The sequence below is a fragment of the Neodiprion pinetum genome, chromosome 3, assembly GCF_021155775.2.
Source record: "Neodiprion pinetum isolate iyNeoPine1 chromosome 3, iyNeoPine1.2, whole genome shotgun sequence".
NCBI classification, from domain to species: Eukaryota; Metazoa; Arthropoda; class Insecta; order Hymenoptera; family Diprionidae; genus Neodiprion; species Neodiprion pinetum.
In genome coordinates this window covers 35730115-35753782 of record NC_060234.1, presented here as the reverse complement: position 1 = coordinate 35753782, position 23668 = coordinate 35730115, and the positions used below count along the sequence as shown (strand labels likewise).

Below are 23668 nucleotides of genomic sequence, written 5' to 3'. Positions count from 1 at the left end.
AATATTTTGCTTGTTTCTCGTTGAATATTTATCTGGATTTCTCCGTTTACTTCTTCGCGTAAACTTTAGTGTGAATGTTTTGAAGTACGTACAAAGATATCGATGTAAAAATACCTAAAAATATATTCCTTTATTTCTTGTTTCTACGGTCTTGCATAATTTCTTTACGGCCATATACCATCTTTGATTATTGCAAAAATAATGGTATTTTAACGAGCAGTCTTGTCGGTATAAAAATTCTTGTGATTATATTTGATAATACTCTGTGTTCTCTCGATCAATATTCAAGAATAAAATTGAAATCTACAATATTTAAGCTGAGCGTTTAAGTCTGCACAATGAATCACGCGATGTTCAACCAACTGAGCTGTAATGATCGCATAGTACATATCTGACAAAATCTACGTATCTAGTATGGCATCGGAACGTATAAAACGCGTGTTACTGTTCCAAAACTATTTGTGCAACTTGCTACTCCGTTTCCAAGTCCGAACTCGTGACTCCATCATAAATATTGACAATTACGATTCAGGAGGGAGGAGAAAAATAAAAACAAGGAAGATTTTAATCGGTACGTTGTGCAACATTACGAATAATTTCAGCCATTGGCTTTGTATCTTACATAGGTGACAATAACGACGTAAATTTAAATTTACAGAGAATGAATTTTCGCGTATATGGCACATGCGGAAAAAATTAATACATCAATTGGAATTTAGTTTTTAAGCTAGATGAAAAAAAAAAAAACGAAAACAAATACTTTAAATTTAACCCTTGGTCAGGAAATAATTTACTTGTTGATTGGGCAGTTGCGCAAATCCACTGTTGCGGGGCGCTTCATTCCAACTAAAGTGAATTTTTTCGCTCTCGACCAAAATCTTGACTTTACTCATCAATCGTTTGAATACTTTCTTTCGTGTTTGTCAAAACCATTCGTTCGCAAAACATGAGAAAATTAGGAATGAAACTTGGTGGGAATCGTTTCACATACGTGATCCTTAAATTGACGCAAACATAATCTCGAAGATAACAGAATTCAGGTTTCAGGATGGCTGGTTGATTTACATTGACCACTGGACGATTGCAATAGGCTGGAAGAATTGATCGAGTATTTGATCGATACGAACGGTCGCAATTATACACCTTCGATAATTCAGTGACATACAATTACAGCACGGAAGAAAAAATCTGCGAAGGATACGGCGAACATCGTCATTTTCCTAATAACAGGTAGGTATATTCGTCAGAAAAATTGATTTTCGAACTAAAATACGGATGACCGTTGCTCGCTCGCTGCGTCCGGTGCCATCATTACAAATTTACACATATAGGTATTATATAGTTGCGAGGACACGATAATAATTATTACAGACTACTCTCATCGTTTATAGCAGAGCGACACACGAGTCCGCGACTCACGACGACTACGCTACCTGTTGCTCGATTTTCTGTTTTTCTGGCGACGTGAATGACATCTCCATAGCAATGCCGGTGCTTCCTCGCCGGAATCTTGATGATATATCTACGCTGTTGCGTGGTTTGCGTCTGCTCAAGTGCCTCTCGACCCACTTCAGCATCGTCAACACCGAATCCGTGCTCGGAAGACGTCGTTCTGCTGATGTACGAATTATGTGCGACGAAGCCACTCGGAAAGTCGCCGCCATACCTTTTAATGCCTGTACAAACCAGTTCAACAATATATCTTATTGATAGACTTGTTTCGCCGTTTGGCAGAAAGCAAACTCGATTTTGAGACATCGTTTAAATGTCATAGTATACGACCAATATTGATAAAATTTCAAGGTCGTTAGATTCAGCTTATGCTTGGAAGCAGTGTTCGCTTTTCGTCAAATTTTTTTACGCCGATGAATGATGATGGATAAAAACATCTGTAGCTCAACTACCAGCATGCATGTGCACTAGGTTTCTCGCGCTATAAAACACACCTTCATGGCGTCTTCGTCGGTCGCGTCGTCACCCGCGTAAATGATCCTGATCCGTTCACTCCAGTCGAGACCAAACGCAGTTCTCAGTATGTAGATAGATGCACGACCTTTGTTCCACTCTACCGGGGGCTTAGCTTCTATCGCGCAATGAGCAGCACAAGCCTTGAACCCAGCCTCTTCTATCAATTTTCTGGCCTGCTCAACCATCTGAGGTCGGCTCTCCATCGGCGCCTCTCGATAATGGAAAGTCAGTAAAGCCCCTTTGTTTTCCACCCAGGCACCTTCGTTGCAAACCTAAAACAGTACTTATTGCAACTTGATGCGAGCCAAATGTAGTCGTTTTCACATGTACTGCATAAGCCTAAGTTAAGAAAAGAATAACCGCACGGTTGCAAATACTTTTTACCTGATCCTGTAAACTCTGCATCAAACCGGCAACCTTGCCTTCAAACTCGACGGGCATCGGATGCACGAATTTGCTTCCATCCGGATGTAGGATCTCGAGTCCGTGATTTCCGGCATAAGTAATACCGTCGATCCCCACCATGGACTTGACGTTGTTCACGTTTCTGCCACTGATGATAGCGATGTAGACGTCCGACATGTTGGACAACCTCTGAAGGACGTTCTTTGTCTCTAAAGGTAGGATGGCCAGGTCGGGATGAGTCGCTATCGGAGCCAAGGTACCATCGTAGTCCAGGAGGAGGGCCAACTTGTGATTATCACCAATATACCTAGGGGACATGCGCCATCACTGGATCGTTACCCGGCTTTCATCATGAGTCAGGTCGCGGCACAGCACGGGCCCGCCACGTTAGAAGCAGTTAGCTGCCCATTTCCGTAGCAAATTTAAATCTCCCTGCATCGTTCGGAAGTACGTGCAGGTGCAGGGAGGCCATTTGTATACTTGTTCTTACCGAGTGGTCCCCAAACACGGGTGAGATACCATGCACCTCTCATTTGACTGAGAAATTTAAAAGACTCCGCGTAGGCATAGCCTTCGCAGTGACGTACCCAAACTCATGCGTTTTACCAAGTTTTTTTAATAAATATTCCCACATCAACTGGACCTCGATAAACGAGGATATCGAAAACATGTATCTCACGATAGTAAAACACAGCTCTTTACCCTGCAGAAAGATGAGGATAAACGAATTTAGAAAGTGAATATCAATATTACCATGACACCGTTCGAGCAACATATAATATCATTGCAATCCCCTCTTACACATTCGTTTTCTTCTTCAGATGGTCCGAATCATTCGATTGACAAAAGTCCTCATCTTGCTATTGAACAATATTTATGCGACAAAGAGAAAAACGACATCCACAAAATGTCGGCTAAACATTTCATTGACTTTGCAGTGTTAGATATGTGTGCCCTCTAGCACATGCGCTGGCTGGGCCCAGTCATGCACAATTCTCCTGTCTATGGTACCTACTTGCTCAAATAATCGTCAAAGTCGTCCATGGTAACTGGGTGCATGGTCGTCGCACCTACGGCGTCCCTCTCTTCGAGCGAGCCCATTACTTGAAGGAACGACTTCATCCAGTAATTCACGTCGTAGATTCTCTCCCGACGACGAAGATGATTCATACGAAGGGTACGCTCGTCTTCCGGCATCGTCAGAGCTCTGAAAGTCACTTTTATCGTCATTGTGTTGTATAATAAAATATATGTACATACAGTACAATACAAGTATACAAATTTGTAAATGACATACGTTAAACACAAACAAAATTCAAAATGAATGCGCGGAATCAGCAATAAGCAATGTACCATTTTAAGATGCGTCAAGGAGACAGATGTACTCCCCTTTTCAACGTCAATTCAAATGGTTATAAAGGATATTACAACATACCTGTGTATCACCTCAGCCGCCTCGTCGATTTCGTATGGATTGCAGATGAGAGCTTCGTGCATCATTTCACCAGCGCCGGCGAAGGGTGAAACAATCAAGACACCCGGAGGCACCTTGATTTGACATGCGACAAATTCTTTCGCCACAAGATTCATACCATCGCGCAAAGGTGTGACCAGTGCGACCGCGGCTTCTCTGTAAAAAGCGGCCAATTCTTCTTGGCTAACGCATCCATAGATATATCGAATTGGCGACCAATTTGGTGTCGTGAATCGACCGTTGATACGTCCCACCAATTGATCCATCTCGAGTTTCAAGTCCTGGTATTCGCGCACGTCCGTTCTCGACGGGACAGCGATTTGAAGCATGGTTACCTGCGTGAAATCGTTGTCAAAATTACAATTTATGCACAACTTTTTGTTCCCGAATGTACTCATGCGATTCTTCATACCTGCTCTCTGTGTTGAGGATGTTTTTCCAAAAGCATCTCGAAGGCTTTTAACCTGTGCACCAGCCCCTTGGTGTAATCGAGACGATCGACACCCAAGACTATTTTTTGATTGGTAAGCATAACCTTCGGCGCACTTTCGGATAAAGCAACGAATCTGTCGAAGGGGATTCCGATCGGCAGAGGCCTTACACGAACTGTTCGACCACCATGTTCGACGAGGAGATTTTTGCGGTCGACACGACAGCCGAGACTCCTTTGACAGCAGTCGACGAAGTTTAAACAGTAGTCCTGGATGTGGAAACCGACCATATCACAGCCTAAGTGAAAGTAATTTTAGAAAAGCAACGGATTTACGAGGTCGAATTTGATTTCAGTTCAAACTTGATGTCTTTCAGTCGTATCCAATAAAATACAAGTCATTTTGTGGATCATTCTTACCGAGCATTCCTTGGAGTATTTCATCAGCCCATGGAAATAGCCTGAAAATATCCCAAGGCGGGAATGGAATATGAAGAAAGAATCCCAATTTCAACCTGAGATTTTTTTCTTCGGCGGACTGTCTGATCCAATTTGCGGCCAGCATCAAGTGATAGTCGTGGACCCAGACCAAAGGTGTTCCATTAGGTTGCCCGGACTGTTCTTTGTGAATTTTTTCGAGGGCGTTAACCTGAACAAATGAATTTCACAGGGTGAAATTGGATTACAAAAAAAGAAAAGAGAATAAACAATCAAGGGTACAATGTAGAGTCGAAGAACCAGGCGCCAAACAAATGTTGACAAGAGATGTAAAGAACATGAAACCCAGCATAAAACGTTTTTCTACTAACGGATATGCAACCGTTTGACTGACACCAGATTACTGAATTGCAGATATAAATGGAAGGTGCTGTTGTAATATTTACACATTTTCGTATTCGTTTTTTTTGACTGTGCTTACAACTTAGAGTGATTTATAAACAGATCAAAGGACCTACGCTTTGAGCAGCAAACTCTTGATTGACGGTGGCATAAGCACGCCAATGATCAGCAATGAAAGTTGCCCGGTCGGGCATGGAGTGAAACAGTGGCCAAAAAGTACCATTGCAGCACCCGTTGTAGTAGGAATCGAATACTGTTGGATCAACGTGCACTGCGACGACCTGCAACCAAGCGATAAGTGTAACAATACCAAGTAAATGATAAAAAAAAAAAAAAGTACGCGAGTAATAAACTCAGAAGTTTCGGATCGAGTGACGTTTACTCGAAACGTTTTTAATTCCTTTTATCCTTATTTCTGAAGCAATCGTTTGCCCACCCCTTTGCAAGTCAAGAACTCTTGGGAAATATTGACCATCGGACGGAGGGCGATTGTATGATTCATTACACGCTGTAATATCGCACTCTCAAACAACTAGACAAAAAGACAAATAAAAGAGCCAACTTTATAGTAAGAAACATGAAAATATGATGAAGAAAACTTTATAATCGTTTTCATTGTAAATCGTGCAAAGTCCGTCTGTGATTGGATTTTGATCCCACCGAGCCCTCGGTATAATAACTCACTCATTCCCATTGGCAAACAACTTATATTACCGTTATCTCAGCACTCTTTTTGTTCAGATTTTAAAATAAGCAGGATAAAAAAAAAAAAAATTAGAAAGAAAACACACCAGACCATGCTTGCTTATTGACGCAAGTGACTTGACTTTTGCGATAATGAAATGGAGTCTGCCAGAAATCAGCTGACCCTTCTGAATTAGCACAACTAGAAAATTTTTAAAAGATTTCACCAAACCTTGGTAGGATTCGAAGATTTATCCCTGAAAATATGTTTCCAAATATTCGTCATTCACAACATTATGCAGTTTAGATGTAAAGAATAACCAAACTATATAATGAAACCACCAAATTATGTGAAAAACGATCATGCCTGATGGACAGCAGTCTCCTAAAACAATCTCTAAAAAAATGGTTGAAACTGGCTGTTTGACGGAAATCATATTTGGGTTACATTCTATAATTGATGGTAGTGACACAAACTTTTTTTTTTGGTGAGTAAATATTTTCGGCGAGTCTCATCGAACGATCGATCGAAGGTTTCGCAAAACTAAAATCTACGCATTTATTTAGTTCTTGAATATACTGTCTGAAGCCCAATAAATTTGTCAATTAGCTGGAAAAGCAACAAAGCGACCGCTAATTATGTCTCAAAGATAATTCTTGAGCGTCTTAGGTTTTCCACTACGTATTTTATAACACTTAGATTACACTAGAGATTACTGATTGTGAAACGGGAACGGTCTTGATAGTTCAATGAGATCAATGGATGGCTTAAGTGTAACGAATGTTTATAACAAAAAATAAAAATGAATGACGCTATGCTGCAGATCAAGCTCAAATCACGTTCGTCGTAACGAAAGTCAGTATGCGAGATCAAAATTAATGTTGCGGAATATTTATTTGCGGAAAAACTCCACCAATTTTATCTAACAACTGTTGAGTCGAAAATGATAATAAGCGTGAACGATATCGAAAAAAAGGGAAAAAAATAATTTATACACAGTTGTTTGTGCTAATAATGTATTGCGGTATTGCGATTAATTTTTCAGCAAAAATATTTACTGTCTTCAAGATAGTAATATGGGTTATCTCACCGAGCACAGTTGACTAATAAACGTAAGATTTGGATATTCTTTCTCGAATGAGCAAAACGCGATGCACGAGAACCTTGCAAGTTTTGCTTCTGTTTTTAAACCCCTAACTATATTGAGTTGTGTGGTTGAGAAACGACAGCTTGGCAAATGAAACAGGGCCAATAATTATTCAGGCTTCATTACGCAACGGTTTTACATTACCAACGCAGTCTTAACCCGATACTTCTCATTGTCATATAAATAATCCGCAGTTATTTTCGATTTCATTAACGTGAGCCGTGCAACAGTGTTCAACAGTGGCAGTAATATCGTTTCCGGTACAAATTTCGGTAGCCGATTCGAGGATGGTTCCATATTTTTCTTAAATGTTGTGCTTATTTGAATTCTCATGCTTATTCACGCATTGCAAAAACAAGAAGGCACAGAAAATTTAAACTAAATATTCACGTATAATTTATACATCAAGTCAAATGAATATTGTTTAATAGAATCATGTTTGACTACGCTATTTTGTCAAAACCACCAGTCCGAATCATATCATTTAATTAATGAACGCAAGATAACATTTTTTGATGTAAGATAGAAAATAGTTCAAATAAAACTTACTAGAAATTTAAATTGCTAAAAAAATTTCAACGGACGTTTGCCTTTATTTTTAAACGACTATAATTATTGACGCTCCACTCAAACGGACGATAATGTTGCGAAATTTGATTATTCTATTAACACGCATATATGCGTCGCCTACATTTGACTATTACGAACGGAACGAAAGCATTTTTTTATTTTTTTTTGCCATACAAGCGCGTACGCCTTTAGATAAAAGTAGTTCGCACGTCACTCGGACCGATAATCCCATGACCCCACCTCCTGGCTGCCTTTAGACATCAGCGTTGATGTCCAAAATGCTTAAGCGCGCTACTGAGCGATGCTAGTATAAATTCAAGCTCTTGCCAGTTAAACGTTGGTTCGACACGAGCTTCCGAAGCGATCATCAATTCAGTCCAAGACAAAATACGATATAATTTCTGGAGGAAGTTATTCAAATATTGGATAATAAGACAAGTATACATGTAATATAAGGTAACGATTATTATTGGCCAACGAACCCTGTTCATTGATTTACTTTTGAGCAAATCGTAGACATCTGGTAGGTAAGTCTACGATTATTGTTTCAAGTAAAAGTATTAAGACAGTGCCTCAGATCTTTATCGTATACCCGAAATTAGAAGAAAGAAGAACAGCTTGAACGCTTATATTTGTACTCTGCTGATAGCGACAATTTCATCCTATTGTACGAAGATATATTAGGTAAATAAATCGGTTGCAATACCAGGATTTCAATCAGTGGGTAGATATACAGTTGAGATAAGCTGTCTTTCTAATCAGCAGACAGTCCTCATTAGAATGGGGGGAAAAGTGGGGGGAAAAAAAATATTTCTCCAAAATATCGAGAGTATAATTTACCTATATATGTCGTCCGAAGTCTAAATAAAAAGAATATCTTTACGCGTGGGCCGAACACATAATTCACACGAACAAAGCGAACTTTACGAGTGATTAGGATCACGATAAACACGAGAGCTTCACGTGTTTGACGCATGTTTTCGTAAATAGTGTCATGTTTGACTATATAACTATCCTTAGTGATTCAGACGTTGAATTCCCGATCTTAACTTACTCGTGTAGTAATATAATAATGTAATTTAATTGAACAAATGATTTATTTTTTTTTTTTTCAAATCAAATTTGGTCAGACAAGATATAGTCGATAAATTTATTATTAGTTTGTTTCTTGAGAAACCGTTTCAAGTGAATTATGAATGAAAGAGACACTGAAATAACAGCGTATTTTGTAATAATTGTTGCCACACCTCATCTTATTTTTAAACTGAAACGATTCTAACTGTCACAAAGTAAATACGGTCAAACCATAAACAAAAATATATTGCGCCACCAACTAATACTCTCCCCGTGATAAAAAAGTACACCACTTTTTTCTTTCGGCATCTGTGTATGATATAAAAATCGATTTTATCGGTATAGAAAAAAAACAACAGTAAAAACAAAAAAGATTTACGCGCTAATCTAGGCACGATAACTTGATTAGAAAAATTATACGGTCAAAGTGTAGGTAGAATTTGGTTGGCAAGAGTTACATTCCAAATTCCTCTTTCTTGACCTATTCTAACAATAAAAGATAAATAAAAGTCATTCATCCAATCCAAATATACACTCAACGACGTGATGCGATCATTGGCTGTTACGTTTTACGCTGCCTCGAGTCAGCCGCGTTAGCAAAATTGCATCTGGTGCCAAAAGCGTGAAACTCGCTTCATCTCGCCTCTGATCTTCTTGTTCCCGCGGACTACTTTGTGCAAATCCTGTACTGATCCGAGAACATCGAACATGCGTGCCAGGTCCGCATTTTGGAGACACACGCATGACGATACACATATTTGTTTGTGCACTCGGTGTTCACGTGAAAACCTATTTAAATATTTGTACATATGCTTTTCAAACGTTATCATATTTTATATCAATCTCAAGTACACGTAAGATGGGTATCTGATATACTATATACACATTTCACGATCGTTCCATCGTATAATGCGGATTAACGCTGCCGATGTTCTACACGGAGATTAGGTTTATGACCCTCCGGACTTTGGTATATTTATATCTTTTTCTCTCTCTATCTCTATCTCGAGTTCATCACGTGCAAAGTACCACGAATTTGTGAATTGGCGATAAAACAAAGAAACCTGAATTGAGTTAGGAAATAAGAAGCCAATCACACGCTTTGCACGACGAATATATCCTAGACAAGTCCTTAACATTATCGGGTTATGACACAACCTGCAGTTAAACGGTTCAGGTGTTCAATTACGCTTAGACGATACAACTTTATCGCGATCTGTATTAATTTTCCTCACAATGTCAATCCACGAATGAAAAGGTCCGGATTATTTATGACATTACGTGTACGTATACCTCTTGCTACCAGTTGTAAACAAGACCGATCACTGGCCTTCGGTAAATAATCGATCCTCGATGGGTTTGTACGAATTCCTAAAGAAGCCTTGGTGTTACACCTTTTTTACTACGTATTTATATCGCATCTTTGTCAATCGTAATACCGAATAATGAGATTACGTACAACAGTGTTAGAACGGCATTTATGTCGATGCGGATATGGAATAAACTTAGGACGTTGAACAGGTGTGTGTTATACTAATTGTAAAACCGCCGCGGTGACTCATTAATACAATATACATGCAATCCCATGCTTCCACCATTTGTACGCCTAAATAAGCAAATAATTATGCATCTGTCTTTTGCGTCAATTGTTTTTTCCGTCGTTCGAAGCTGTTTTAACGAATGTCATAAGCTCGATTGTCAGGGATAACGGGTCTCGTTGTCAGTGACTCACCGAAGGTGGGACGCGTCGCCTCCTAGCAAGAGATCAGGCAGAATTGCGGAAGATTTTCGCACAGATTGGAGACGCGATGGTTCCACGTGTACGAGGCATGGACGATGCGTGAACACCGCGAAAGCGATTTCTCACCAATGCAGTTCCACGACGTGATGGGATTATGCAAGATATTCGCGGGTCGTGAAATTTCTTGTTGCATTCTTCGTTCATTTTTCAGCCACGTTATACCGACGTACAAAATATTTTTATCTTCTCGTGAGAATCTTGTTCGGAGGATCGATTACATCGATCAGATATACAGAATCGCGGAATCTTTTATTCGACACTTTGATATCGGCTAATCGATACTTGATTACACTGCCGATGCGGTGGAAAATATTAAAATTGCTTAATTGTGGAGAAGTTAAGTTATACATACATACGTATAAGTAATCGCGTCGAGCACTGTGCAATTAGGGAAACCTCGTTACTCTTAATATTATTGTAAAAAATTGAAGTAGGCGTGCCGCATATTAGAGAACGTAGTAAGAAAAAAAAAAATAAAAAATTTGCCCAAAATTATACGTATTTATCGCGCCTTGCGAAATATTCTTGGCGAAAAAATATGAATATAACCGAGTAGGTGCGGTAGTAAAAATAATTATTGTATACTATAATTAAAAATGTTGAACCTAACGATCGAACACAAAAGTACAGTAATTCTGTAATTATTTGTTCAAACTAGTATGTTCATATTTGCATGATACATGGTCGGAACGGAGAAAGGATTTGTTGGAATTCACACCAAGTATATGTATAATGTAATAAAGATTCTGCAGTCGAAAAACAAAATCAGTTGCGTCGAATATATTTTTCACTTGATTCAAATGTGTTGCGTATTATACTTGCGAACGTAAATTATCGTACAGACTGATATTTGTTTCCTTCTTGTTTTCTCCCAAAATACATGCGATATTTCTGTCAAACAAAAAGAACACTCGTTTCGCCATAATAAGTTTCGTTCACGATCAGTCGAATAAATATTATTTACCGCAAGAAATCCTTTCTTTCCGCATGTGGTAAGATCAGTTGACAATTGCGTAAACAACGATAGTTATTTTTTTTTTTTTTTTAATCTACTTTTTAAACATCAATCGATCAAATTTGGGTAAAAATATGATAATAGTAAAAACTAAGAAATTATCCCTTAGTCGTGCAATATGCCGGAAGAAATCTCAGAGACTAAATAATTATTGTTTCAGTGCGGATGTTTGCGAAAGAAATCATAGTTTGAAAAGTCTTGACACAAAGATCGCGACGTAATAAATCATCGTCAGAGAAATAAAATCATAAATTTTTGTTTTTGATTGATTCAATAAGAGCTGGCGCGCAGCTATAATATCTTGATTTCGTAATATCACCATGCTGATGGATGTTTTATTGTCAAAGCGAGCATCTTATCAAAAATATTTAGGTCAAAGGATGCTTATAATCACGTTATCTCGATACCGGTTGCTAATTAGTTTTAGCAATTTTCCAACAGAAGAGAGTTTCAATCGGGTAGGCTGGAGTAGGCGCGTAAAAAGATCTTTACTGCACTTACATTATACGTAAATTTACGATAATACACGAGTCACGTCTGTTATTCGTACGATTCTTTTCTCTTATCTATTTACGTCGATTCTCAGAGCACCGCGTCACCCTCATCAGCAGAGGTTGTGCTTTTAATAGCTTCATTAATCGAGTAATATTATTGCAAAACAATAAGTATATAACACACGTGCATCGCATACGATATAATAAAATATATACACACGTATAATATATTATATAGACGTAATTTGAGGTCAGACTTTCAGATAAATAAAATACGGATTGGCAATATCCAAATATTTGTGAAGATTATATGCATACACACATGCATATATTGTGTGCATATACGTGTGCATATGACTCAAAACTTTCCTGTGACGCATATAATATTGCAACTCGAGTTGCAAAACACATTTATCGTTTGTGTAGCTGCGGTAGGAGAAAAAAAGCAAAAAAAAAAATTCACTAAAAATACGACGAAGGAAAATAAGAAGCAAAAAAAGGAATCAAAGATATTCACAAATCTCTCTCTCTCTCTCTCTCTCTCTCTCTCTCTCTCTGAGACCGAGTTAAGAACCGCGTACAAGGAGAAATTAGTATCACGTTAAACTTAGTAACGTTATGATAACGATTTATGAGAAAAAATCGTTATTTCGCGACTTTGGAGTTGTTTGAAATTCGGTAAACCGTAAGAAAGCAAGACGTACCAATGTTTTGAAATCTTAGTTGCTTCGGTAATTGTAAAAATAAGAAAACAGTAATTTTCCCCCCAATCTTTCATTACGATAACGTTACAAACTTCAATCTCATAACTTAGCCTGCACTGTTTAAACAAAGGCTGAGTAATCGTGGCGACGAATTAATTCCGTAACTCACCTTGCTGGATAAAAGCCCTGCCGTTGGAGTACGATCATTCGGATCTGATTCGGGAATCTTTTCGGTCGGGTCATCCATGTGCATTCCAGGCCATCCTACCCACACGCCTCTTCCGTTTATTACCACTGGCGCTACGGCTGTAACGAGACCTCCGGCACTGGGGAACAATAATAATAATAATAATAACAGCAATAACAAAAAAGATAAAAATAATAATAACAACAACAAGGAATGCCAAGCGGTTGTTGTCCGATGTAACGTTAATACATCGATTCGTAACGTGAGGTTTATTCGCTCGAGTGACAAGTCGCTAATGTAATTCATAACTGCAATATCGATAAACATAGAATATAACGTTGGGACGAATGACGGTCGAACGTCATGAATTAATGATGTTTGCATGAACTTAACTCCCCCCCTTTTCCTCGAGCTTTTTACCTATATCAGCCGTAAATTGTCAGTGTTTGCGAACGATTGAGTTTTCAGTATTTGTGACGCGTCTGCAAATCTAACTTGGATATCTTATCGGTGTATGGCTATTTTTGCCAGATTATCTGTGTTATTGTATACTATAGTGTCATGTCTGCGGTAATCGTCAAACGTGATAAATCGAACCTTCCGTCGATGCGAAGCTGACAATGAGATAGGAGACGCGGCATCTGCAGCCCGACAATAACACAGGTCAACACGAATTTTGACTTTAATAAGAGGGTATGAAATTTCGATAGATTTATCGATAGTTGGATGAAAAAAATATATATGCCCTGAAAAAGTTTGCTTTTCTATCCAGGGGAACGGTTGAAGAGTATTTTAGAAAATCCATAGTTAAAATTTTTATTTATTCGTAACTCGAAACAAATATATTTATATGTAATTTTTATCAACTTTTACTGTCATATCAAATTACAAAATAGTGGAAAAAAGTTTGAAAGTGAACCCTATTACTTTTTCTTTCATGTTCGTAAGTACTTTTTTTCCCTAAACCCCAAATGTAGTCACCCATCATATTTTCGTTGCATTGGCCCTGATAACGTTGTTCGAAGTTCATAATATCTTCATGAAAACGTTCTCCTTGTTCTTCTGAGTACGCCTCTGCGTTGTTTTCAAATTTATCTAAACGAGCATGCAGCATATGTACTTTTAGAGACATTCTGCAACCCATGGTTATAAAGTTTTTTAACATATTTTCAACTACATCTTGGTAATTTTCATCTTTGTTATTCCCTAAAAATCCAGAGACTACTACTTTAAAACTGTTCCAACCTTTTTTCTTTTTTTTTTGGCTGTATTTTTAAATGTACCAGAACTATTTAATATTTCTACGATAACTGAAAGAATGTATTATTATCGAAAGTACTACAAAAGCAAAGTTTATATGGAATGTGGGTACTTTTCCTTTATTTTGGGGCATAATGAAAAGAAAAATCATAAAATAAATTTTAGGAAACGGACGAAAAATTTTTATGTAGAGTTCTGTAATTGACCCTCGCAAGTCGAACGACGTCACGAAATGTATCACTCGTTATATTGAAAGAATAAGAACAGTACGAGAATTAAGAACGTATAATATTTATGCACATATAAGTGTTTGCAAGTGTGTATAATGTGTGTATAGTAGATCCTGCGATACGTGTACGAGTGAATTTATAAACAAGTACACGTTGCTTATTCGTGTTTCCTAATCATTTAATCCGGCTGCTAATACACCTATATCTATCTTATAGTTTACGACTAGCAATAATTGACTGGATTCCAGATCAAAACATTACGACTCTTCAGTTACGATTGTACGTATAAAATATACATATATATATATATATATACACATATGTATTTACACGTAGTTATTATGCTGAAGTAGCTTGAATTTTGCATTTGCCAACAACGCGGTACTAGCGGACAGAACTGACAGAAGAGAATCTAGTCATGACTGTATCACGAATGATTTCCATAGGTCAAAAAAACATTCATAAGCAGTTGTTTATCGAAAAAAATCTACTGAAAACAATCTACTTACCTAAGATTTTACAGTGAAGTCGCAGTTGCATAGAAGAAAAAGAGATAAGGAATATTGATCAAAGGCATGTGACGAATAGATCGTTCGAAAAGCAACTTTATCACTGGTACAGATAAAAGTTGGAATAAATCTCAGAGCCCATTGACCTTTCAATGATGCCTGTATATCGCGTATTATAACTGTGGAAAACTACGTGACAGATTTTATTAAGGGCTAGCCTTATCGCTGCAAGTCATGATGTTGTCGGCCCTTTGCCCGTTTGGCCTCGTTTGATTCTATAGGTATAGGACAGTTTTTACGACGTTGACGGAACGAAAAAAAAAGAAAAAAACAAAACAAAAAGAAAACAATCAGGCAATAGGGTATAAAGCAATTTATTAGGACATCCGTGCTATCGCTTTTATTCTTATTTATACTCTGTTTACTACTTCGTCGTAATTTAACACCTCCACCAATCAATCATTCACTCGATGGGAATAACCTCTTTCCGTGTACATGTAACGAAAAGCTTAAAGCCCATTTTTTAAAGAGATCAACGCAATAAACGAGTCACGTGGCCCGACCAGAGACGAAAATATAACTCAGTTTCTGACAAGATATCGGCCTTGGGAGGACATCGAGAGAAAGAAAAAAAACTAGAGATTAAAGGAGAGCGAGAGAGAGAAATATCAAGACTAGGTCAAGTAAGAATAGGTTCTCCAATGTCAAGAAAATTCGCGACCGCGTTCAAATGACGTTATCACCTTGAGGCGAGTACCTACTTCGCCATCGTGCATTTTCATTCTATGATGCAGCAGTTATCTAGATTTGAATCGACACCAGATGAACAATTAAGAACAGTGTACAGAAAGAGATATTTCCAGTTGAACACTGTTTTCTTCCTCATTGACAATGCAGTACGGATTGATTAACGAAAAGTAACTTCATTCACGAATAAAATCGATTATTTTTATCTCGATTATCATATTTATATATCTTTGACGAAAAATAAACATGCTGTCGAAGAAAAGTGTATTGCCTTGGCGTGGCTTTGCAAACTTTGTTAATTAATAGCAAACTCTGCGGCATATCGTGTGTTCGTTCAATATTACTTCAGCTTTAAAAGCTCTTTGGGTATATAAGTATAGCTTCAAGCTTTGCGAGATGGGAAAAAGTCGAGTAATGTTTTAAATATATCTGTCACTTTTCACAAAATACACGTTCAAATTAAACATTCCTATTGTTGACGCACTCTGAAAGTCGAATTAAAGAATAATCTGTACGTGTCGCATTTTTTCTACACTGATCTGTAAAAAGTGAAAATAGGAAAAATTGTCTGAAACCATTTCGGTAACCACACTGCACTAGGTTTAAGCGAGCTTTTAGATAAATTAACAGTAAGACGAAAGTAGTTAGGTAGCCGGAAGGTAATGGTGATGTATTACAAAAGTAATTTCAACAATCGCACACTTCTACACGATTCCACTCGAGAAATTGGATTTTACAAACTTGGGACAACGTACTTCAGAGAGATCAACCCAAGAATCGAGCTTTCTACAACTTAAATTGGATTTCTCTTATTATCCACATAGTAAGTCAGTTGTAGTCTCCACATTACACGAGTGATTTGAAAAACTTTCATTTAAAAGTCTTGGTCATATTTTCGGATCTACCGTTTAGTAGGTATAATACTACTTAGATTTGCAAATGTAATATTGTGAAAACTTACGGTAATTCCGCTCATAGTCAGCAAATATATATAAATATTCATCGATCAACCCGTATTTTTAAATTTTCCCGAGTGTTAAGAAGATTACTCGATAGATAATAGTATTTGAATTATTGAACAGTAATGTTTTTGACAGTTGACAAAACACAAAACAGCCAAGTTGATTGATGAAACGGCGTACCCTTTACGTTCCAATCTATAAACCGTTAGCAAAAACAACTACGTGACGAGAGTCGTTTTGTAATAAGATTAACCGAATTAGCACGAGACTCGAAATGTTTTTTTTATAAAATCACTCGATATTAAAGAAAATTGATAAAATGACTTAATAGTTTGCGTGATAACCTGTAGTATACACTCGTGTAATATGTAATATAATTGTACACTGTGCAGCGGGTAATTGTTTGGGCTACCTTGATTGTAAAATAAAAAAAAAACGCCTCTGCGTGGAATAAAATCATTCTTGGCTTACCTGGCTTTCCTCTCGAGTTGACCACTGATTTCATTCCGTTTAAGAACAAACGGTAGTCTATTGCTGACGACGATCATGCTGCCGTTCGACGAAAAGCTGCCCGGCTCTGTAGTGGACATGACGAATCGTATCGGTTACAATTTTACGACGATAGATAATTAATAGCGAATATTGCGACTCGCCGGAGGCGTAGCGAACACGTGTTTTATAAGGAACTGTTCGACGTTCGGTAATTGACGTAGCGAAAGAATACGTCCTGCGGTGATATACCCAGTGAATAATACTTGTCAAACATACATCGCGGCTACACCGACGGCAGTTTCGTTTCGAGTATATGATTCAAGTTTTTGAAGTGCGGTTCAGAAGCGAGCCACAGTCGCACTGAAGTGACACCGCGATCAGCAGGCGCGTTTATTTGACTTAGCCGTACGGCGAAATGGTCCAAAGTACGCGCGTTGGGCCCCTATCAATGGGGGCCGCGACCTCAGAGCCTCTCTGAGGCCACCCCGAAGGCCCCGCGAGCACTCGCGATCTCTCGCGAGGTTATCTCTACTTATCGCACAATTTTCTCATGCATACAACTGCAATGTATACAGGTTAGGGTGTTTCAGAAGAAATAATTTACGATTTTTCGCCGTGAGACCCCCTAAAGAGTTTTTTTTTTTGGGTTTAAAGTGAGATTACGCGAAGAGACGAGCGTACCGCGTGATGTGGAAGATCGCGCTCATTTCATTTTTCACTTTTATTCACATATTTTTGAATCAGTGAAGCAACGGGTTATAGCATTTCAGTTATTATTTCTTTCCTGATATTTATATTCAACGATTCGTAACACAGCGATATAGCAACCGGGAATCTTAGTCTCCTAAATTAAAGTTTATATTAAATTACAACTATTTCATGAGATTGAATTAGTAATGAAAAAATTATCAGATCCACTTCTCAGACATCAACAGGAAACTTAATATTATACAAGTGTGGGTCTTTTTGTGAAGTAAATTGGTATTACAATTAATGTTAGTAATTAAAAAAATTTTATTCACGATATTTTATAAATCTAAAAAAATGTATGCAAGTGTCAAATCAATTCGAGCGTGATCTTCCACATAACGTAGATCGCTCGTCTTTTGACAGAACCTGTCTTTTAGCCTAAACAAACATTTTATGGGGTGCCATTGTGGAAAATCGCAAATTATTTTTTTTCCGAAACACCCTAATACGGTTATTAATAACCTACGGTGTACCGATTACGCTTAGGTAGACATCGGACTGCTACCCTAAATCATGCGTTCACCTCACTGTCAAAACAGACTCTTTCTATCTCTTCCCAATGGCGTATAAGTGCTGCAGTGTTTGACCGTCACGTTTTAGCGTGTTTTGTTTTTACTTGGAGATACATGAAGATTTTCGCTTCAGTGGAATAACGCTATTATGGATAATCGTCGAGTAATATAAGCAGTGATACAACTATTAATTAAATTTTACACACACCTGTATACTCTCGATTCTTGCCTCCTGAAAACACTTTTTTCTTCTTCTTCTTCTTCTTCTATTACTATTTTTGATTTGACTTAAAAAAACTTTATCAAGAGTTCTTATCTGAATTCCCAAAGTTTGAATTAACGTACAAAGAATAATCTGTTAGAAGAATTTTCATCAGAGATTTGAATTTTCTCATTATACTGTTCTTGAAAGTTACAATTAGTGTGTATGTCTTGTTCCGGGTTTGCCATACTTTATAAATGCAGAAAAATGGTGAGGTCAACGGGTGTTCAGTCCGAGGTGAATTCCCTCGCGTATAAAATGCATATAGACGAGACGAAATAGAAAGAAGACTTGCACGCACAATTGCGTAACCGCCGACTGTCCGTATAATAAAACATCAGTGAAGCGTTTTACATTGTTCGAAAAATAACAAAGAAGAAATATGTGCAACGATACAAAAATAAAGGCAATTAAAACTGTTTACAGTTATACACTTATTTAATAAGACCGACTAGAGCACGCGCCTATCTTGTGATTGCCGCGATCCGAACCTGCCTCCTTGACATTTACTGCAGTGTTTACACGCCGTTGCATAAGCAAAATCGCGATGCGTCTTTAACGCGGATAGTGCGCCCATTATGAGCACCATGAAAGGCTCGTGCCATCCGAAGAACTATAAAAGACAGAGCATGAATGCGAGGAGAATTTTCGTGCAAAGATGAAGAGCATCATTGTAAGGTAAAAGCTTTACAAAATTTGTGAAACGCTTCTAATTCGATAGAATTTTAGCGTACCTACGACATGTTGTCATGGAATCGGGTGGGTGCCGTTTCTTTTAGTTACGCTCCTGCTTTCGATGCGCACATCCCGTCTTTTTGCCTATATATGTACTATGTGCGCACGTATAATGCAACTGTATCACACGCGGCGAGACAGGCGCACGAAGCTTCGCTTTTTGTCAGACGTCGCGGCCGGGAGCCGTTTAAACGTAGCGTAGGATAGGTCAAGATTTGAGGCCGGCTGACTGGGCGAGAGTTGAGGTGTACGACTGGGTTCTCTTCATCGATTTCGTTCGTGGAAAGTAGACACCGAGAAAGAAGGGTGAGGCAATGATTTCGATCCTCCAACATTTGGCCATCTCGGCTGAACTTGAACCGGTTTTACCACTACCCTTTACTTTCTGTGCTACGCTCAAACTCTGATAGAAACGGATCGATCCGTTTTTCGCACTCAACAATCTTCCGTACAAACTCGCGCCGATGAAGAGAAATATCGACGATGAATTGAATTTTTGTGACGATATAACAAAATCAAACAAGAAATGAATAAAATTGTTTATACATGAACTTACGTTTCGATGTTCTGTTTTATCGACTTTTTTTTATTTATTCAACAAAGATGGCACAAGGCCGCTTTACACGCGTGATTCGTATAATGATTCGAACGGAAGATTATATTATCAGTCCGAGTTTAATTTTCAAGAGTAATAGACGAATTGTTGATCCATCGTCGAGTGACGCGTTTGGTAAAGTCAAGTCCACAAAAAACAGTTTCGCAAATAGACAGAAAAAATGTTTTCGCTATCTCGGTGACGAGCGGTGAAAAATAGAGAAAAAAAAATAAATATATATTCTCTAAGCGTGTGATATAACAATATTTGACGGTCACAAAAACATGAAAATCATATTGACAAGCGTATATAATTGAAGAAGGACTTGCAAATATAGAAAACTCTTGACAAATTAAGACGTCATCTATATTTTTTGTGCGGTATGTTAATGTTCACCGTTTTTATGCACCGAACATAGCAAACAATGAGAAACCACTTGTTAGTGCCTCTGGCGTGCTGGATTGCGTTGTACGGCCTTGTTTGCGCGTTCGTAGGATTTGTTCGTTGGAAAATGCGGATTGAGCGACGTTTCTTGATTTGCAAAGCCGCAGCTTATAGGGCCGCAACCAGGCGAATACGTCTGTCTGATTGTGAGATTTATAAAATGCAGGTGCATATCCGGTTTCACGTGTAACCGCAGACGATTCGCTGAATGTAAACTATGGCATTGGAGTAAGATGTGTGAATTGCGATAACGCCGGAAGACTTAATGGAGTGATTGTTGAGCCGGACAAAAGAATGCAATCGTTTATATTTAGCTTCGCAGCCTGGCCTGCGCAAAACTATGATGCATGTATATTGCGTATCACTTTGGCGAAAGTATTTTGCGCTGAATTTAGACGGTAGCGGCGGAAAGAACAAACACGCTTTTCACCAGCTTGCAAGGGTACAGTTTTCACCGAAAGCAAATCGTACAATTTGAATGCGAAAATACCTGTTAATTGTAAGATTCCAGAATACGTAAAGAGATAGCAAAAATTGACGTTGGTTCTAAATTTCGTCAAGAATGACGGGGGTTATTAATTCTCCAGAAGCTTTAGCGGACGCGGTTTTTAAACCGCAAAATCCCACCTTAAAAGCTCGTTCCCGACCTACAGTAAACACAAAAAATAGAACATGAAATATTGGTTCAAATTTTTATCTAAATCGGTTAAACAATTATGGGTGGAATTCAACACGGCAAAGATATAAAAGAAAATTAGTTTCACGTTGAAAAGTTATGTTGAACGTATTTTTTTTCTCTAAATAAATTAGTGAAAGCATTGTTCGCCTTGTGCGATATTTAGGCAGGAAAACAAACGACGCATTCACGATGCGCAATAAACTGACAGAATGAACGTCAGAATATGGATTAGGAATAAAATTTTTCGTCAAGTCATTTCGATCCGACGACTGTGTAAAAACGCGTAAAAATAACTCAACACCGACAACACGAACGCAAAATATTTTCATCAGCGAATACACCTGATTGTGAGAGAAAGATTATCACAGGTCAGCGCATAAGATGATAAATTGCGAGCGTTTCGACGCGTTGTAAAATATTCCCAAATCCTCTTTACCGTCGTATTCGCGATATCGGAACTAATGTAATTACGTATGTAATACAGTTTTGCTGATAACCCAACGCCGCGATCAGAGCAAACAGCGTGTTAATCGGCAGCCTCTATACCCAGACTGACGCTGATAAGGCTTAATGCAATTTATAATCAGCACGATTCCCGTGTTGACGTTTAGCGTTATATTATACGGAAAGAGAGATTAATTAAAGGGACGTCAGAGGCGGACAGGCATTGTCGGTGTAAATTAGGCAGGTGCACGAGGTCTGATGCTGGGACCGTAGTTAGGAAAATTGTTGACGAACGATATACGTTCGTTCATACGGTAAACGGTAAACGAACGACTCACCTTAAATTGTTGGACTAGTTACACTGCGTCTAGGAATTACACGCAAGTAAACAATCACCAATTATTACATGCAATTGTTCGTTTCTCGCGGAGCGAAATAATTGCGCGTCGCCGGCTACCGGCTTCAGTGTTTTTATATACCGGATGATCCTTCGAGAAGTTACCAACAGACTGCCGGCTGTTACGAGAGTTCACCGCCGAATCGATTCTATTCTAGATACATCGTACCAGTCCTGCCAAACCTTGCATCGCACGTGGTGAACACCTTCCGTGAAATTCCCCAGATTATGTACCACCAATTATTATCACAGGCCTTAGAAGTGTGGTCCGAAGTTGCGCTGGGATCGATCAGAAGGTTCGAGAAACAACGACGAACGGTTCACGCGTTTATTCGCTGCTCAATTGTACATACTTGGCATCAATTAAACACGAATCAATACGTGTATCAATTCAAATTTTAGACTTTATATGGAATGCGGCCTTATACGCCCATTTCTACAGTGAGTAAATGCATAGGGAATTCTGTTTCTCACTGAGTCGCTAAAAAAGGCGCGTACACTTCAAACAATTCTACTTCATTTCTCTTCATATGTTAAATAAACAAACGGACGAAAAGGGTAAAAATTTCGACGGTGCTTTGCTCTTTTTTCGATGAATTCAGGAAAATTATTCATATCCCAAAAGTAGTCAAAAAAATATGTCTGGCTTTTTGACACGTGTTACTATTCCCTCATTTCCCGCATTTCAGGGGCCAAAAAGTGCAGAGCTGTGGTACTTTCCGCCATTCCGGAAAGAATGAGGAGTAAAATGAGCCATACAATACAATAATTACAATTATTTCTTCAACAGGAGACGCTCTCACGATCAGCTGGGCACACGGCCTACCAATTTCGCTCGTTTGTTTCTTCAATATAAGAATAAAAAAGGTGGGTTTGCTCGGTCGGTAAGGGTAAGAGTACTATATGACCTTAAACAAGAATAAACCTTCTGGCATTTTCGATTCGAATAGAAAATGAGGTCTTCACTTACTCATTGAACGATATATTACTTTTGGAACTCACACTACTACATAATGCAATTCATTATCGAACCTGAAATACTAGTTATTCCGGTCACACGATTGCCACCAACAAAATGCAAATTACCTTACGGTACAAAACTTCTAAAAATAAGCGAATATGCGATCTGCAGTGACCTGAAACTACTTCCAGACTACGTCCTTAAGCAACGAAAATTAATTTTACTGGTTTTTCACCGATATCGAATCTTCTATAATATGCAAAAAATAAAAAGCACTGACCTACGAATTTGGTTGCGGCAACTTGTTGAGTACTTCCGCACATTTCATATATATATATATATATGGAAATATATATATACAGTCGAGGGATTATCCGCATGTAAAATTCAAACATGCCTTCAAATTGATGTATGTACTGTACACATGTATATATAATATAGGTATACGTATAACGAAATACAGATTAATAAATGGATATATATATAATATATACACGTGTGTGCAAATGTAAACAGAGATAAAACAAGACGGTGTATACATAATAAAGAGTAAGTTTTCCATGAGTGTTATCAAAATTATACCTAAAAGTGTGCTGTCTCAAAATATATATAATCATAAATTAATTTTGTTCTACATTATATCAGTACGTGGGTAATCAAATGAGATAAATCCTCGATGGAATATACCATTCCCGCTAATGATTTCATTCGCAAGATAATACATACCCGATTTTTTTTTTTTTTATTTCGACAAAACGAAAAAAATCTTTCCTCCCGATGTTCATGTGATCGTGAGATTTTTTCAAAGTTTGACGCAGCATCACTAAAAGCAACTAATCCTATTATTAACCTGGCGATAATATATGAATTTACCATATGAGTAGCCTTGAAATTT

General features: G+C 38.1%; 1 protein-coding gene across 3 annotated transcripts; it reads right to left on the bottom strand.

The window, feature by feature from the left end:
• Positions 1-1267: 1267 nt before the first annotated feature.
• On the bottom strand, positions 1268-23118 carry Tps1 (Trehalose-6-phosphate synthase 1). 3 transcript variants are annotated; one of them, XM_069134755.1, is made up of 11 exons: positions 23054-23118; positions 16974-17079; positions 12777-12933; positions 5234-5398; positions 4698-4926; positions 4260-4576; positions 3809-4182; positions 3389-3580; positions 2353-2689; positions 1947-2240; positions 1268-1676 (listed from the first exon to the last, which is right to left on the bottom strand). In XM_069134755.1, exons 1-11 carry the CDS (start codon positions 23094-23096, stop codon positions 1425-1427), a joined length of 2466 nt encoding a protein of 821 aa, XP_068990856.1. In that variant the 5' UTR covers positions 23097-23118; the 3' UTR covers positions 1268-1424. The 3 variants fall into 3 exon arrangements, with proteins under 3 accessions (XP_068990856.1, XP_046474850.1, XP_046474851.1); XM_046618894.2 differs by having other exon boundaries at positions 2353-2680; XM_046618895.2 differs by lacking the exon at positions 23054-23118 and adding an exon at positions 21754-21923.
• Positions 23119-23668: the final 550 nt, after the last annotated feature.

What these genes read in the sequence shown, in the direction of transcription:
- Tps1 (XM_069134755.1), bottom strand. Translation starts at nt 23,096, where the DNA reads ATGTGCGGAAGTACTCAACAAGTTGCCGCAACCAAATTCGTAG. An exon ending in GCGGCTGAGGTGATACACAG is followed by an intron (nt 3,581 to 3,808) that starts GTATGTTGTAAT and finishes AGTGACTTTCAG; the next exon opens with AGCTCTGACGATGCCGGAAG. An exon ending in TTTGACGATTATTTGAGCAA is followed by an intron (nt 2,690 to 3,388) that starts GTAGGTACCATA and finishes GTGATGGCGCAT; the next exon opens with GTCCCCTAGGTATATTGGTG.